The following is a 17,529-nucleotide window of genomic DNA, read 5'->3' as shown; positions in this document are numbered from 1 at the left end:
TGATCTTTAAATCTTCCTTTGGGGCCACTAAGGTCACAGCGAAGGCTGTGTTTCGGAGGGAATTCCAGGGGTTAGATCCAGTGTTGGTGAAGGGTCTGCATTATATATTTCAAGTCGGGATGGCGCGCAAGTTGGAGGGGAAACCTGTCGGTGGTGGTGCTCCCAGGCACCTACAGTTCATCCTGTTTAGAGATCATATGTCATGGGGGCAGTGTTGCACGATACTACAATCTTAAAGTAGATCAGCTCTGGATAATCTTCAGACCAAAGTATTCCTGGGGAAGACTGGCCTGTGCTGACCAGTTAATACAGTGACCCTCAGCTTCTGGTAATCTCTTCCCCGTTGTGCCAGTCTGTGTGGCAGATAGCCCAGCAGTCCTTTGCTGGCCAATGGTGGCCTTTGCTTGGCACTTGATCCCAGATCAGAATTGATCTGATTCGTCTTTTAGCTAAACCTGGGCGACCGAGATGTATCGAACGTCAAGTATGAAACAGAAGTCACCCTTGGATTAGCAGCTTTCAATTATCAACACACACTGCTGTTTTTCATTATTCTTGACTTTGGAAGGCTAATTACAAATATTTTGATTCCTATGAATTGATTCCTATGACCAGGCAGGCTACTGACATGACATCATTGAACTGAGTTGGGCGTTGTGTCGTAATTACTGTCAGTCTGACACCTCTCGGACTGAATTATTACTGGACTGGGAGGCTCAAATCTTTTGCTACATCTCCTCACAAGTATAGGACCAATGATGATTAAAGATATGAGTCTTGGGTTTATTCATATGTTAGTGAAAAATAAACGTAATGAGTTCGATTGAAGTTTAATGAGGATATTTAATTGCATAGTGCATGGAGTTCTCACCAGTCTCCGGATTTCTGCACTGTCATGGAATTACAGGACAGTGCAACACAGAAGGCGGCCATTTGGCCCATCTCGAATCCCAAAACCTACCCTCTGTGTGGGCTTCCCCCCCCCCTTCCACTTTTTATTTCATTTGCTTTGACGGAGATAGATATGGGTCAAGCAGGATTAGCTTGGTGGGTACTGTGGTCGGCATGAACAAGAGGGGCTGAAGGGCCTTTTTTATGCCATATATCTCTATGACTGAACTTACCACTCCCTTTTTAGCTGCAAATTGCAGCTGCCAACAACTTGGAATCGTTAGTAAAACAAGCTCCCTTCTCTTTCTTCAGCTGATCACCTTGTCGTTCTCTCTGGCTTTTGATCCTTTTGCACCTGAAAACTGAAAACCTTGCTCTGAAATAGGGGGGGGTGTTCAGTCAGCTCTGAAGGTGCTTTAAACAGACAGGGGAGGCTGTCAGTCTTCTCTGTCTACCCCTGAACAACAGCGCTGTCCACTGTTGTCCCTGGCATCTTGCCGAGGCTGAGCATTGTAATCATCTGTAACCTCGCCAGGCTGAACCCACAGCTGCAGCCCTTATCGTTCACCAACACACAGCCTGTTGCAGGTGCACTGCTGGGCAAAATGGCAGTGAGAGGACTTCCAGAGGCTGCTGGTCCTCCGAGAGAGTCAAATTCTTAGCTACTCCTGGGGCGGGCTGTTCCTGATGTGGCGGAGTTCACCAAGAGCTTCTCTATGGAAGGCAGTTCAACAACAGTACGTCGATAGTAAAGGCGCAGAATCGGAATCGTGCAGTGGTTACAGCTCGGAGCGATCCAGAGTTCAGAGTTCAATTCTGGAGCTATTCTGTAAGGAGTTTCTGTACACCCTCCCCGTGGAATGCTGGGTTTCCCCCAGGTGCTTCCGTTTCCTCCCGCAGTCCAAAGACATACCGGGTAGGTTAATTATAAATTGTCCAGTGATTAGGGTAAGATAAAATCGGGGTTGTGGGGTTGCTAGAGCAGTGTGGCTCGAAGGGCTGACTCCGCATGGAATCACTAAAGTAAATAAGTACTCGGGTTTATTATCACTGACAGGTCATGAAATTTGTTTTGTGGCAACAGGGCAGTGCAATATATAAAAATCACTGTAAGTTACAGTAAGAACAATAAGTGGAAACAAGGAATGAGGAGGCAGTGTTGGGTTCATGAGTGTGTGTCGTCAGGCTCCTGTATCACCTCTCTGATGGTAGTAATGAGAAGAGGGTGTGTGGTCCATATGGTGAAGACCTTAATGGTGGTGCCACTTCCTTGACAGGCCGCCTTTTGAAGATGTCCTTGATAGTGGGGAGAGTTGTGCCCTTGATGGAGCTGGCTGTGTTTACAACCCTCTGCGGTCTCTATCGATTCTGCACTTTGGAGGCTCCGTACCAGGCCTTATGCAACCGGTAAGAGTGCTCTCCCTGTACAGTGGAGGCGTTCTGACTGGCTGCATCACCTTCTGGAGGTTACTGCACAGGATTGAAGTAAGCTGCAGTAAGTTGTAAAATTACTCAGCTCCGTCATGGGAACATCTGTAGTATCCAAGACATCTTCAAGAATCGGTGACTCTCACCACCCAGGACGCACCCTCTTCTCATTGTTACCATCGGGAAGGAGGTACAGGAGCCTGAAGGCACACACTCAGCAATTCAGGAACACCTCTGCCATCAGGTTTCTAAATGGACATTGAACCCATGAACACTGCCTCACTACCACTTATTTGAATCTAACAATTTACCATACACATATACTTACTGTAATTCAGGTTTTTTTCCTATATTTATCATATATTGCATTGAACTGCTGCCGCAAAGTTAACAAATTTGTCGATGTCTGCCGGTGGTATTAAACCTGATTCTGGTTCATTGTCAAGCAAACAGGACTAGCTCAAAGAGGTACCCTGGTCAGCAGGGGCAAGTTGGCTGAAGATGACTGTATTATTTCATAATAGGTTATAGCATAAACTTCTTTAACACATACACACAACATCTGTGGAGTGACATTAAGTTTTACATCCCAAAGTAGCACTTCAGGTTTACATCAAATGTACTCCTACCTTCCTTCATTGAAAATTTTTTAAAAATTGATGTTGGTGTAGCTGATAACTATTTGGGTATCTGTTGTTGGACATAAGGTACAAAGGACTAATGGGTGACTGGTGGTGATTGAGTGACAGGAGAGCCTTGAGGGGCTGAATGGCTCTCTCATCTGTTTTCCATGTAACACCCTCCTGTCGAAGTGAAGTAGTGACCTGGTTTAGACATATGTACCCATGCTGTCCTCTTGACCATTCTTTCTGCTCGCTGGCACGGTCAACGATCCTACGTTGAAGGCCATGACACCCAAGAATCCCCACAGGAGACACAAGAACTTCCAGCTGAGCAACGGTGTTAGCTGGCAATCCCAGTGTGTCGAGGTCAAGGGACCATGCATTTAACCATCACTGGATGATGTTAAACTAGCTCCTCCCGCGGGTATACGTAGTTGCCTAGGAACTGGATCACAAGACACTGTTTGTCTTTAGCAGCTTCAGCTCAAGGCCGATGCGGTAAATCGTTTCCACACGAAAACTTGAGGGCCAGTGTCATAGGGAAGGCTGGATTAATTAGGACTTTATTCCCCGGAAGCATGGGAAAATGAGGAGAGCTTTCATAGAAACACACACGCACACAAAATGCTGGAGGAACGGGGCAGGCAGCATCGGCAGAAATGAACAGACACTCGATGCTTCAGGCTGAGACCCTTCTTCAGGACTGGAAGGAAGGGTTGGAAAAGTAAATGGCTGGAGGGGAAGGAATCTGAAATGAGAGGAGAGTGGGCCATGGAAGAAAGGGAAGGAGAGGCAATGGGGAGGTGAGAAGGGGTAACAGGCCAGAGTGGGGGAAAGGAGAAGAGGGAAGGGGGAGGAAATTTTTTTAACTGGAAGGAGAAATCAATGTTCATGCCATCAGGTTGAAGGCCACCCAGATGGAATCTAAGGTGTTGTTCATCCACCCTGAGGTTGGCATTTCGGGACAAGAGAAGGCAACAGATCGACATATCAGAACAGGAATGGGAATTAAAATGTTTGGCCATTGGGAAGTTCCACTTTTGGCGGATGGAGCAGAGGTGCTCAACAAAGCGGTCCCCAGTCGATGACGGGCCTCGCCGGTGTAGAGGAGGCCACATCGGGAGCACCCGACACGGTAGACAACCCCAGCAGATTCACGGGTGAAGTGTTGCCTCACCTGGAAGAACTGTTTGTGGCCCTAATTGGTGGTAAAGGAGGAGGTGGGTGGGCAGGTGTAGCTCTTTGCCCTCCTGTAGGGAAGGATGAATGGACAACGGAATCACGAAAGGAGCAATCCCTGGGGAAAGCAGAGAGTTGGGAAAGGTAAAGATATAGAAAACATAGAAACCCTACAGCTCAATACAGGCCCTTCACCCACACAGTTGTGCCCAACATGTCCCTACCTTAGAATTTACTAGACTTCCCCATAGCCCTCTATTTTTTTAAGCTCCATGAACCTATCCAAAAGTCTCTTAAAAGACCCTATTGTATCCACCTCCACCACCGTTGTCAGCAGCCCATTCCACGCACTCACCACTCTCTGAGTAAAAAAAACTCACCCCTAACATCTCCTCTGTACCTACTCCCCAGCACCTTAAACCTGTGTCCTCTTGTGGCAACCATTTCAGCCCTGGGAAAAAGCCTCTGACTGTCCACACGATCAATGTCTCTCATCATCTTGTACACCTCTATCAGGTCACCTCTCATCCTCCGTTGCTCCAAGGAGAAAAGGCCAAGTTCACTCAACCTGTTCTCATAAGGCATGCTCCCCAATCCAGGCAACATCCTTGTAAACCTCCTCTGCACCCTTTCTATGGCTTCCATATCCTCCTGTAGTAAGGCGACCAGAACTGAGCTCAGTACTCCAAGTGGAGTCGGACCAGGGTCCTAGAGAGCTATATGTTCTGTGGTGGGATCCCACTGAAGATTGTGGAGGATGATGTGTTGGATGTGGAGGCTCATGGGGTGGTAGGTGAGGACAGGAGCAACTCTGGCGCTGTTAAGGCGGTGGGAATGTGGGATCAGCGTGATTTGATGGAGGTATACAAACTTATGAGGGGTACAGAAAGGGTTAATGCAGGCTTTTTCCACTGAGGTTGGGTGAGATTAGAGCTAGAGGTCATGGGTTAAGAGGGAAAGGCGAAATGCATAAGGACGCTCTTCACTCAGAGAGTGGTGAGAGTCTGGAATGAGATGTCGAAGGAAGTGGTGGACGTGGGATTTCAGCATTTAGAAATTTGGATAGATATTGTGCATGAATGGGAGGGATGTGAAAGGCTGGTCAAAGGAACTAAACAGAGTAACAGTTCAACACAGACTAGATGGGCCAAAGGGCCTGTTTCCGTGCTGTAGTGCTCTTTGAGTCTATACCCGGTGTTACATCTAACCAGCGCATACCTGCCCTGTCCCCAGTGCTGTTTTGGGGCTGTGTCCCGGTCTTGGGTTGGGTTTTGCTGGCCTCTCTGCAGAGCGAGCTGCGCTCTTGGTGGGCGGTGTTGGCCCGCTCATAGGTCACTGCACCAGCAGAGGTGTGAAATGCAGAAATCAGTGTGTTCCTAACCTGTAGCTCAGCCTCACAACTCGGAGATCTCTCGAGTATTAAAGATTCTCCCGCAGGGTCCCAGCCTCAAGTTCACTCCTTTATATCATCACAAGCTACACCTGCCCCTTGATGAGCTTCCAGCCAATAACTTACTCCCTATTTATCATGCCACATTTAATCCATTCAGCTCCTTCCATCTTGTACCTGACGCTGGGGAATCCGTCCTGTATATTAACCAAGTCATCAAGTCACTTTTTATTGTCATTTCAACCATAAGCTGCTGGTACAGTACATAGTAAAAACAAAACAACGTTCCTTCAGGACCCTGGTGCTACATGAAACAAGAAAAAGCTACACTAGTCTATGTGAGATAGCACAAGGCTACACTAGACTTTGTAAAATAACACAAAAATTACACTCGACTACAGACCTGCACACGACTACATAAAGTGCACAAAACAGTGCAGGGCAGTACAATAATTAATAAACAAGACAATAGGCACAGTAGAGGACAAATTCCAATATAATAATAAATGACGCAGATGTCAGTCTTGGCTCTGAGTATTGAGGAGTCTAATGGCTTGGGGGAAGAAAGTGTTACACAGTCTGGTCATGAGAGCCCGAATGCATTGGTACCTTTTGCCAGATGGCAGGAGGGAGAAGAGTTTGTGTGAGGGGTGCGTGGGGTCCTTCACAATGCTGTTAGCTTTGCGGGTGCAGCGTGTGGTGTAAATGTCTGTAATGGCAGGAAGAGAGACCCCAATGATCTTCTCAGCTGACCTCACTATCCGCAGCAGTGTCTTACGATCCAAGACGGTGCAATTCCTGAACAAGGCAGTGATGCAGCTGCTCAGGATGCTCTCAATACATCCTCTGTAGAACGTGGTGAGGATGGGGGGTGGGGGGGAGATGGACCAACCAGCAACCTGCAGCAGGAACTCAGCAGGTCAAGCAGCATCTCTGCTGGAGAAAATATTTATTTGCAGAATGGCCCTCCTGACCCTTCGAGCCGCTCTGCTCAGCAGTCCCCTGATTTAACCCTCGCCTAATCACGATACAGTTTACAATGAGCAATTAACGTACCAACTGGTCCGCCTTTGAACTGTGGGAGGAAACCGGAGCACCCGGAGAAAAGCCACACGGTCACGAGAACGTACAAACTTCTTACAGACAGCAGCAGGAATTGAGCCCGGGTCGCTGGCACTGTAAAGCATTGTTCTAACCACTACGCTACGGTGTTTTCCACAGATGCTACTCGACCTGCAGAGCTCTTCCACCAGCCTGTGTGTTGCCCCGGATTCCTGCATCTGCAGTCTCTTGTGTCTGTATAGTCCATAAACCATCTGAGCGCCCCGTGGAGGGGAGGCTTGGTAATAATGCCTTTTCGGCCCTAATCTGTGTGTTTCTCCTGGAATTACTCCTGTGGAAGAGGTTAAATTCACAATGAACAGTTCAAGGTTAACACTGGGCCTCTCTCATATCAGAGTGTAGGACAGGGACAGCCCTTGCACAACCAGAGTTCTACCTGTTACTGTACATAAACCATCCATGCACTCAGTTGTTGAATCCCAGTTCTCTCTGGTTCAATAAAGCAGCCAAGTGGCACGACTGGTCAAGCCGTTGCCTCACAGTGACCCGGGTTCAAATCTGACCTCCGGCGCTGTTATGTATGGAGTCCACACGTTCTCCCTGTGGCCTTGTGACTTTCCTCCCAAATGCTGTTTGGTGGGTTAATTTGCCCCGAGTATGCAGGTGAGTGGGGTCATGTGGAGAATGTGCAAACTCACTACAGCAGGAATTGAACCCGGGTCTCTGGTGCCATTAAGTGTTACTATCTGGGGGGAGAGGGGGAACGGGGGAGGTGAGCGAATGGGAATGGGCGGAGAATAAAATGGGACTGGGGTATACAATTAGTGTGGGCTTGATGGACTGAAGGGCCTGTTTCTGTGCTGCCAGAGCGGATGATATTCTGTGGCTTCTAAAAGTAACACTTAATGGCGCCAGAGACCCGGGCTCAATTCCCGCTGTAGTGAGTTTGCACATTCTCCACATGACCGCGTGGGTTTCCTCCTGGTGCTCCAGTTTCCTCCCACATTCCTAAGGTGTACGGGTTAGGGTTAGTAAGTTGTGGGCGTGTAATTTTGGCACCGGAAGCATGGTGACACTTGCGGGCTGCCCCCAGCACGCCCTCAGACTGTGTCAGTCTGTGATGAAGGGTCTCGGCCCGAAACGTCAACTCGTTACTCTTTTCCATAGAGGCTGTCTGGCCTGTGTGCATTTCACTTATGCTTTTCAACGTTCTGATGCACGTGTGGCAAATTAAGTTAATATTTTCCTTTACTCAGTTGTAACAACTTCTAGCCAGACCATTCACAGAGCAAAGATCAAAATTTAACATGAGTTACTTCCAGCCTCTCTAACTTGCTCGATGGTCAATGTTATCCTACAAAAGTGAATCCCTTGAATGGATTGAAGCAACTCTGTCCTGGGCATTTATTGCTCTGCCTTGTTGCCAGCATATTTCTGGGCATGTTGTGTTTGGGACTGGAGGCTGGTGGTGAGCTCATTGCACTCTCTCTGTCCTCAGATGTTGCTGCGGGTGAAGGAGAACGAAGTGCAGAATCTCAGGAAGGAAACGCTGTGCCTACGCGATGAGCTTCAGACCATGCAGTGGGTGAGTGCCTCTCATGTGCCTCTGGTGAGTCGGGCCTGGCCCTCAGCGCTGTCGCGGTCCTCCAACCGCCCATCTGCCCGCCGTAACTTTGCTCGTGAACTCTTTCTGCAGGACAAAAAGTACGCCACGGACAGGTACAACGATATTTTCGTGGAATTGAGCGTCATGAAGGTGAGAACGGAGCGCGAGTTATGCCAGGTGAAAGAGCAGTTGAAGCTGGCACTGTCCGCACTGAAAGAGAAAGAATCTTTACAGGACAGCGGCGCGAAATAACGGTGAGTGCACACGCCCCGAGGTCTGGTGAGGGCTGTGTGTACTGACACTGGTGTTCGGCTTCATATCACCTCACCTTTATCTTCCTCATCTCCCCTCCCTGCCAGTAACCGCTTCTGGGGCCTTCCTGCAGTTCTGAACTCTTCCATTCACCTGTGTCAATGGAGGTTGCCGAGGTCCTTAATGCTAGAATTGCCCCCTCTAAACTCCTTCCCTCGAGATGGTCCACAGTCACAGAGAGAGACTCAAACAGGTCTTTGAGTTTGTGCCAACCAGCAAGCACTGGCTATTTCTCACTTATCTTCTCGGACAGAGATGCCATCTGTTCTTCTACCTGCGCAGTGCTTGGACAATTTAATGTTGGCCTAAGCGTCAGGTACGGAGTTGAAGGTCGGGCTGATTCCACCCGCTCTGCCACACGTGTTTGTCCCTTTCTCCGCAGCACCAAGCCTGTGAACTGATCCGGCTGCTCCGGGAGTGGATCTGGGACTCGGTCTGGTTCGGGATGCTGTGGGCTTGCTTCTGTCATTTGTGTGATGCTTGCTTTCTTTCTCTCCCTTTTTGGTCTTGTTTTTAATCGGGTTATCTTTGCTTCGTGGCTGCCTGTAAGCAGGCAAATCTCAAGGTGTGTAATTTATCCATTCTTGGATAATAAATGTCCTTTGAATCTTTGAATCTCTGTGGCTGGAACGTACGGCTGAAAATGAAGCAGATGATTTCATGATGAGATGTTATTTCTATACTCCAGTGCATTGTGTGGCTGCTATGGGCAACCAGCCTGTATGACAATAATCCCACAGGGGCAAAGCGGGCAAAACCAGCATTTATCAACATCGCTAATTGCCATTAGGATGGTGACGGTGAATTGCATTCATGAACCACTGCAGTCCCCCTGGAAAAGTTAGTCCCACAGCGCCACTGGGGATGGAATTCCTGGGTTTTTACCCAGTAAAGAAATCACGTTATATTTCAATTCCATTCTATTTTAATTGCCATCAACCATATATGAATGCGGCCAAACAAGACAGTGTTATGATGGAATCAAGGTGCAAAAACACACCACCGACAGTCACACACAAGAACACCTTCACGGTATGAAAGAGTTCTGATGTCTCCCCTCACCGCCAACCCCACCCCCCCCCCCCCCCGGCACTGCAGCTTGAGGCCCAATCCTTGCCCCGTTGCCCACTTGGCAACACTGCAGCTTGAGGCCCAGTCCTTGCCCCGTCACCCACTTGGCAACACTACAGCTTGAGGCCCAGTCCTTGCCACGTCACCCACTTGGCAACACTACAGCTTGAGGCCCAGTCCTTGCCCCGTCACCTGCTTGGCAACACTACAGCTTGAGGCCCAGTCCTTGCCCCGTCGCCCACTTGGCGACACTACAGCTTGAGGCCCAGTCCTTGCCCCGTCACCCACTTGGCGACACTACAACTTGAGGCCCAGTCCTTGCCCCGTCGCCCACTTGGCGACACTACAGCTTGAGGCCCAGTCCTTGCCCCGTCACCCACTTGGCAACACTACAGCTTGAGGCCCAGTCCTTGCCCCGTCACCCGCTTGGCAACATTGCAGCTTGAGGCCCAGTCCTTGCACATGCAAGCACATATAGAATATTAGTAAAAACAAAACCAGACAAATATGTATGTAGTCCAGACCCCCTCATTTCATTTGAGATCTTCAGTTGACCACAACTGCGCTACACTCCCTCCCCCCCCCCCCCGTGGAACGCATCAGCTCAGATGCCCCTCCCCAGTGGCTGATGATGGTGGTTTCACCTGCTGCCCCATGGTAGTTAGGATTGTGCCTTTGGTAGGAAAGGTCAGTGCTTTGGCAGGTTTCTGTGGGCTTGGGGAGAGGGTAAACAGGGTTGTGATTGAACGCTGGTTTGACTCACCCCTCTGTTCCGCTCTGGCCTCTTGCAGGCTCCCCCTTGGCCTTGCCACAGAGGAAGAGACCCAGCGATCAAGCCCTCAGTCCCGACCAGAGGTTCGGAATTTCCTGTGGATGCGGAGGTGCCAGGAAGACTCGCTCCGTGCCTTTCTTCTGGTCCTACTGTTTAATAACGGCTCCCAATGTCGAAATTGCTGTGAAATTAAAACTGAATATATATATATATATATATATATATATATATATTATGTATACACACCGGATAGCAGTTGTCACCTGTTCCGTTCAACCCCCTCATCCATCCTAACCCCTTGCACAGTTGCTGTGGTAACCTTCAACCACTAGGCATTGGCCTACTTTTCCAATGCGTCCGAGTTGGCGGCTGTTAAAACCGCAGTGTCTCTGTGCTGGGATGCCCCCCTCCAGCCTCTCGGCTTTGTACTGGAAGGCACACCATAGCCGATTCCAGCATCCAGGGTGGCCAACTCGAGCTGGGGCTGCTCCCCTGAGCTTCTCGTCCCTCGTTCCGCCCAGCCCGCCTCCCCACCCGCTGAGTTGCCGGTGGGAATAGTCGTGGACCGCTGGGGTCGTGTGTGCACGCTGACCCACCGCCACGCTCTGGAGATGGAATCAGGAGGGTTCTACCTGTGCGGTGGGAATTCACCCTCCCTGCCGTACGGATTTCTTGAACTTGTCGGTTCAAAAGACTTTGTTCCTCCCCACCCCACCCCCCCCCCCCCGGCCCCAGCTTTTTATAACTGTCAGCATTGATCTTTAATGCCCTGAAATCTTCCTCCCAGCGATCCTCAGGGCAACTTCCAGGGAGTGAACCAGCCTTCTCCTGGAAATCCCGGGATGGAGCAAGCAGTTGGTGACCCGAGCTGGGAATTAGCTCCATTTAAGCAGGGTGCTCGGGGTGGGGGGGGTTTCATTCAGGAGCCGTCTCTGCCCTCCTCGACTATCCAAGCCGAGCGACAAGTGGCTGAGGAAGAAAGGAAGTGTATTATTATGTTAGGTGCTGTGTCAGAGTCCAGCTCAGTCTGTACCCTGCGTGGACAGATGCACGTGATCTTTTTTCAGAAGCTCCCTCAGCCCAGCAGGTTTTACAGACAAAGGCATTCACTCCATCAAGCCTATTCAACCATTCAGTTTGAGGAGAGTCCCCTCTCTCCCATCTCAGTTTTCAAAATCCTTGATGCGCATATCCAATGGGACATGTAAGGATAGGGTATAAGGACACCCAGAGGTGGAGCAGACCTGCCACAGGGTATCTAAACACAACGACTAAAGACACTTAGGAACTTTCCTCTACCTTCCTCTCCCCGGTTTCCTTACAGGTATACCATAAGACACCAGAGCATAATTAGGCCATTCGGCCCATTCAATCTGCTCCACCATTGGATCACGGCTGATTTATTTTCCCTCTCAACCCCAATCTCCTGCCTTCTCCCCATAACCTTTGACTCCCTTATGCTGCTTTCAACGTACCCAGTGACTTGGCCTCCACAGCCATTGGTGGCAATGAATTCCACAGATTCATCACCCTCTGGCTGAAGAAATTCCTCTTCATCTCTGTTCTTAGAACCATAGAACATTACAGCACAGAAACAGGCCTTTTGGCCCTTCTTGGATTCACCATCTGGCAGCTCATTCCACACTCACACCATTCTCTGCGCAAAGAAGCCCCCCCCCCCCCCAATGTTCCCTTTAAACTCTTCCCCCTTCTCCTACGCTCCAGGGAATAAAGTCCTAACCTATTCAACCTTTCTCTGTAACTCAGTTTCTCATGTCCCGGCAACATCCTTGTAAACCTTCTCTGCACTCTTTCAACCTTATTAATATCCTTCCTGTAATTAGGTGACCAAAACTGCACACAATACTCCAAATTCAGCCTCACCAATGTCTTACACAACATCACCATTACATTCCAACTCTTATGCTCAATACTTTGATTTATAAAGGCCAATGTACCAAAAGCTCTCTTTACAACCCTATCTACTTGTCATGCCACTTTTAGGGAATTATGTATCTGTACTCCCAGATCCCTCTGTTCTACTGCACTCCTCAGTGTCCTACCATTTACCCTGTATGTTCTACCTTGGTTTGACTTCTTTAAGGAACGTCTTTCATTCTGATGCTGTGTCCTCTGGTTCTCGGCTTTCCCACTATCAGTACTCTTCAGAGATCGTCTGCCTGGTGTGAGTGGTCACATAACCAGGACTTGTGATCTGCACCGGCTGCTCATTCAACCGTCCACCACCTGCTCCCATGGCTTCATGTGACCCTGATTGGGGGGGGGGGGGCAGTAGTGCTACACCTTCCCCAAGGGTGACCTGTGGGCTAGAGGAGGGAGAAAATGCCTCACACCTCCTTTGCTAGAGACGTATCTCCACCTCGCCGCTCACGAAGCATCCCAGTGAGGGTTTAAAACTCTGAGGCAGCATATTATCATAATGACCTACCCACGGCCTTCGGCTGGTTCCTCTGACACAAACACCTCGTGTTTGCAAAATTACCAGCTCTCCCTGGACAGGAATGCCTTCTCTGTGAATCTTTGGGTGGCCAGCTGTCAGTGAGGAACTCCAACGACACCCCCATCCCATGGATTTTGAAGTCTTGGATTCCACATTGCCTGTTACATTTCTAAATGCACCCCCAATATTGCCAGTTGCATCCACGGTCCTACAGGTTACAGATCAAGATGGAAGATGGTCCCTCATCGCAATAAGTCACAGCAGTGTGGCCTGGAGTGTGAAGCACTGGAGTGGCTGATAATGTATCAAAGAAGCTACTGTGATATGAAGCAAGTGTAATATTCTAAAGAGTATTTTCATTGTAGATTAGCATATAAAATAAATTTGTTAAGTATGAGTGAAACCTCGTGTGTGGCCAGTTTGTGTGTCAGCAGCTGAGGCTGTGAATGGGAGAGCTGAGGGACTCCATGGAATCGAGCCTCAGCCCATTGTACCCCCGGCTCCATAACCCTTGATCATTTTCACTGCTAGAGCCTCCCTCTCCCCTGTCCCCACTCTCCCTCTCTCTCTCTCACATTCAGGGAAGGAAAATCTGCAGCACCCAGGGGGAGAGCATTACGAAGGAGCTTAGCTCATCGGAAGGAATTTCTTCTCAATTATTGTCGTATTTCCTTACGACCAGGAAAGAAGCCATTTGGCCCTTCAAGTGTGCGTCGGTTTATACAGCATCCCACAAGAATACAAGGAAATCGGAACAGGAGTTGTCAAAGTTCAAAGTAAATTTTATTATTAAAGTACTTATACATCACCACATACAACCCTGAATTTTATTTTCCTGCGGGCATACTCATATACTATATATATATATATACACTTCTATATAGTTACTATTATAGAATAATAGTCAATGAAAGATCAACCAGAATACAGAAGATAACAAATAGATAAATAGATAGCAATAAATAACAAGATCATGAAGTAACAAGATAGAGTCTTTAAAGTGATCTCCATGGCCGTGCCCTACAGCCTTGAATTCCTCAATCTTTTAAAAATGTTTCTACCTCTCAGTGATCCGACCTCCACATCCCCCCGACGCTCCTCAACATTAACTGACTCTCCCGTATTGTAACTATGTCCCCTCATTGGAAACTCTCATGATGAACTGACTTTATTACTCACATCCTTCATATACACGAGTAAAAATCTTTATGTTACATCTCCTTCTAAATGTGCAATTTTAGTAATTTATAATAAATAGTGCATACAACAAGACAATCAGTATAACATAGAAATACATTTGTGTCAGCATGGATTAATCAGTCTGATGGCCTGGTGGAAGAAGCTGTCCCAGAGCTTGTTGGTTCTGGCTTTTATGCTGTGGTACAGTTTCCCGGATGGTAGCAGCTGGAAGAGTTTGTTGTTTTGTGATGAATTCTTCATTCCTCAGTTCATCTCATCATATCCCTGTTCACCTGCACTGAATTTTCTCTGTAGCTGCTACAGAATAGTCTGCATTCTGTTTTCTTTCTGTTACCTGGATGTACTCACCAACTGTGATGGCATGATCTGTCTGGATGGAGTACAGACGAAAGCTTTTCACTCTGTCTCCGTGCATTTGACAAGAATAAACCATTATTCCAATGTTGTATCTTGACACAAGCACTACTTTCACAAACACTTTTATACAGAGCAGAGGAATGGGAATTACAGGTCTGTAATTCCTTGAAAGTGGTGTCACAGGTGATAGGGTCATAAATATATTTGTCAGCAAGGTCGAAACTCCAAAAGATCAATGCTTCTTTGCAAAATCCCTCTCATATCAGGGATACCATGGGTCCCATTCTAACACACATTAAGACTATAAGATATAGGAGCAGAATTAGGCCATTTGGCCCATCGAATCTGTTCTGCTGTTTCATTATAGCTGATCCTTTTTCTCTCTCTGCCCCAATCTCCTGTCTTCTCTCTTTATCCCTTCACACACTGACCAATCAAGAATCCAACAACCTCTACCTTAAATATACTTATCAACTCGGCCTGTGGCAAAGAATTCCACAGATACACCACTCTCTCTGTCATTTCATACATTCCTCAACTCCACCGACCCCCCACCCCGCCCCCAATTCTAGTACTAGCTGCCTACAGCAATGACAATTTACAGTGGCCAGTTAACCTACCAGTCCGAGTGTGCTTGAGACATGGGAAGAGACCAGAGCACCAGGAGAAACCAGGTTCATGGTGAACTACAGTAGAGGAACAGGACTCTCGGTCCATCTTGTCTGTACTGAACTCTTATTCTGCTCCTGGACCATACCCCTCTCATCCAGTTACCTATCCATTAAATGTGGAAACAGAGCCCATATTCACCACTTGTGATGGCAGCTCGTTCCACCCTCTGAGTGAAGAAACTGCCCCTCATGTTCCCCTTAAACATTCCACCTTTCATCCTCAACCTCAGACCTCTAGTTCTAGTCTCACCAAACCTCAGTGGAAGAAGCAGCTTGCATTTACCCTGTCTATACCCCCTCATAATTTTATTTACCTCTAACAAATATAGGGAAAGGTTAATAAAGACCTGACCTATTCAACCTTTCCCTGTAAGTCAGGGGCTCAAGTCCTGGCAAAATCCTTGTAAGTTTTCTCTGCACTCTTTCAATCTTCTCTTTCCTGGAGGTAGGTGACCAGAACTGCTCACACTACTCCAAATTCAGCCTCACCAACATCTTAGACAACTTTAACTCCTGTTTGATAGATGAAGGTCGATGTGCCAAAGATTCTCGTTGTGACCCTATCTACCTGTGGCATCACCTTCAAGGAATTACAGATCTGCATTTCCAGATCCCTCTGTTCTGCCACACTCCTCAGTGCCCTGTCATTCACAGTGTAAGCCCTACCCCACTTTGTCCTCTCAAAGTACACCTCTCACTCGTCTGCATTGAATTCCATTATGTAGACAATGGACAGTGTGCAAACTCCAAACATACAAGATGGGAGGGTGAGATCGATCCTGGATTACTGGAGCTGTAAGGGAGGAGGGCATCGCAGTCCGAAATTCCAGCCCCTTACCCTGAGGCTATGGACCTTGTCTCTGCATCTGTAGACAGCCGTCCTTGTGTCAAACTTTGAAATGACTTTTTGACGGGGTCATCTCTCACTCCTCTGTACCCTGGAGGATGAGGGATCCTTCCACATTAAGGGGGTGCAACCCCTCACTCTGGGCTTGAGCTGAAAGCTTCTGTTGCCCCAATGTTTTTGGACCACAGTTGCTGCTGTGTTTCTGTTGTTGCTCCTCATAGCCTCTCAAGGCCTACAGTTCACTTCATTATTTAATCCTCTGCCCCTTCGCTTCTTTCCCTGACTGCCACCTGCAGCCAAGTAAAGGGTTTCAACCTGAAATTTGACTGTCCCCCAACACTACGTTTACCCCCCCCTCCCTGCCCACCACCCCCATAGATGTTGACTGAGTTCCACCAACTTCTCTTTGAGAAGCAGCCGGGACCATATATGACTGTTGTGTAACAAGATTTGCATTGAAGTTACTTAATGAGCTGCAACTGCCCACTTAACTCCAGAGAACACAGTCGGAACTGTGGATTCAACCACCTTGATCCTTCTCATGGAATCAGATGGGACAGAAACAGGTCCTTCAGCCCATCACATCAATGTTGACCTTCAAGTGCCCATCCACGGTAATCCCATTTACCAGGGACACAAGGGATTCTGCAAATGCTGGAAATCTTGAGCAACACACACACACACACACGCACAGAATGCTTGGCAAGTCAGGCAGCATCTGTGGAAGGCAATAAACAGTCGATGTTTGGCCCTGATAAATTGTCTCACCCAAAACATCTGCTGTCCATTTCCCTGCTACCTGACGTGCTGAGCCTCAGAGCTTTGTGTGTGAATCCCGTTTACCAGCTCTCTGGTGTCCTTCATTACTGGTAGTGCTTATCCACGGTACAGGGCATTCAGTGGATAAAGAACAGGTTTCATTTTACAGATGTCCATAAATTGATTCTGATCATACGGTCAGAAAATACTCTTGATATGGTGTTGTATTGAATAGCATCAAGTGATCATCAGACTGATAAGGAAGAACAAGTTACTGGTAGTGCAGAGAGAGAAAAGAAACTACACGTACACATACAACACGCTGGAGGAACTCTGCAGGTCGGGCAGCATCTGTGGAAACGAACAGTCAACGTTTCGGGCCGAGACCCTTTGTCAGAAAAGAAACAAGTTTTGCCACAACACACACAAAACGGCCTTGGCCCAAAAAGTCGACTGTTTATTCCTTCCTACAGATACTGACCTGCTGAAGTCCTCCAGAATTTTGTGTATGTGCTCTGGATTTCCAGCATCTGCAGAACCTCTTGTATTAAAAACTCGTTATGCCATTGTTAGGACAAACATATGTCGGATTTTTGAACTTAATAACATTACAGGAGCTCGTGCTGCCAGAGTGTAAATAAGTCGTGTGTTTGTAACCCAGGAACAGCTTATACTTTTTAAATGTGTCTTGACCTCCACCACTCCTTCAGCCCGTGCCTTTCTGATTCCAACCACTCCCCAGTGAAGAAGGATTGTCCCTCAGATCTCCACGGCCTGGTATGGAAACACCAATGCCTTTGAATGGAAAATCCTACAAAAAGTAGCAGATCCAGCCCAGTCCATCACAGGTAGAGCCCTCTCCACCACTGAGCACATCTACACAAAACACAGTCGCAGAAA

At 48.0% G+C, this 17,529-nt stretch overlaps 1 protein-coding gene across 2 annotated transcripts in view; it reads left to right on the top strand.

Annotated features, from left to right (window-relative positions):
- The window catches only part of LOC132383042 (TRIO and F-actin-binding protein-like), a 289,971-nt gene extending 276,773 nt beyond the window's left edge, over nucleotides 1-13,198 (top strand). For both annotated transcript variants that reach the window (XM_059953752.1, XM_059953753.1), the window contains exons 27-29: nucleotides 8,072-8,158; nucleotides 8,270-8,433; nucleotides 10,354-13,198. In XM_059953752.1, coding sequence (XP_059809735.1) covers nucleotides 8,072-8,158; nucleotides 8,270-8,431 — 249 coding nt within the window. In that variant the 3' untranslated portion in view covers nucleotides 8,432-8,433; nucleotides 10,354-13,198. The remainder of the gene's footprint in view (nucleotides 1-8,071; nucleotides 8,159-8,269; nucleotides 8,434-10,353) is intronic.
- The last annotated feature ends 4,331 nt before the right edge of the window (nucleotides 13,199-17,529 follow it).

This window comes from Hypanus sabinus, chromosome 29, assembly GCF_030144855.1.
Source record: "Hypanus sabinus isolate sHypSab1 chromosome 29, sHypSab1.hap1, whole genome shotgun sequence".
NCBI lineage: Eukaryota > Metazoa > Chordata > Chondrichthyes > Myliobatiformes > Dasyatidae > Hypanus > Hypanus sabinus.
The sequence above is the reverse complement of the archived record's forward strand: the minus strand, read 5'-3'. Positions and strand labels throughout refer to the sequence as shown.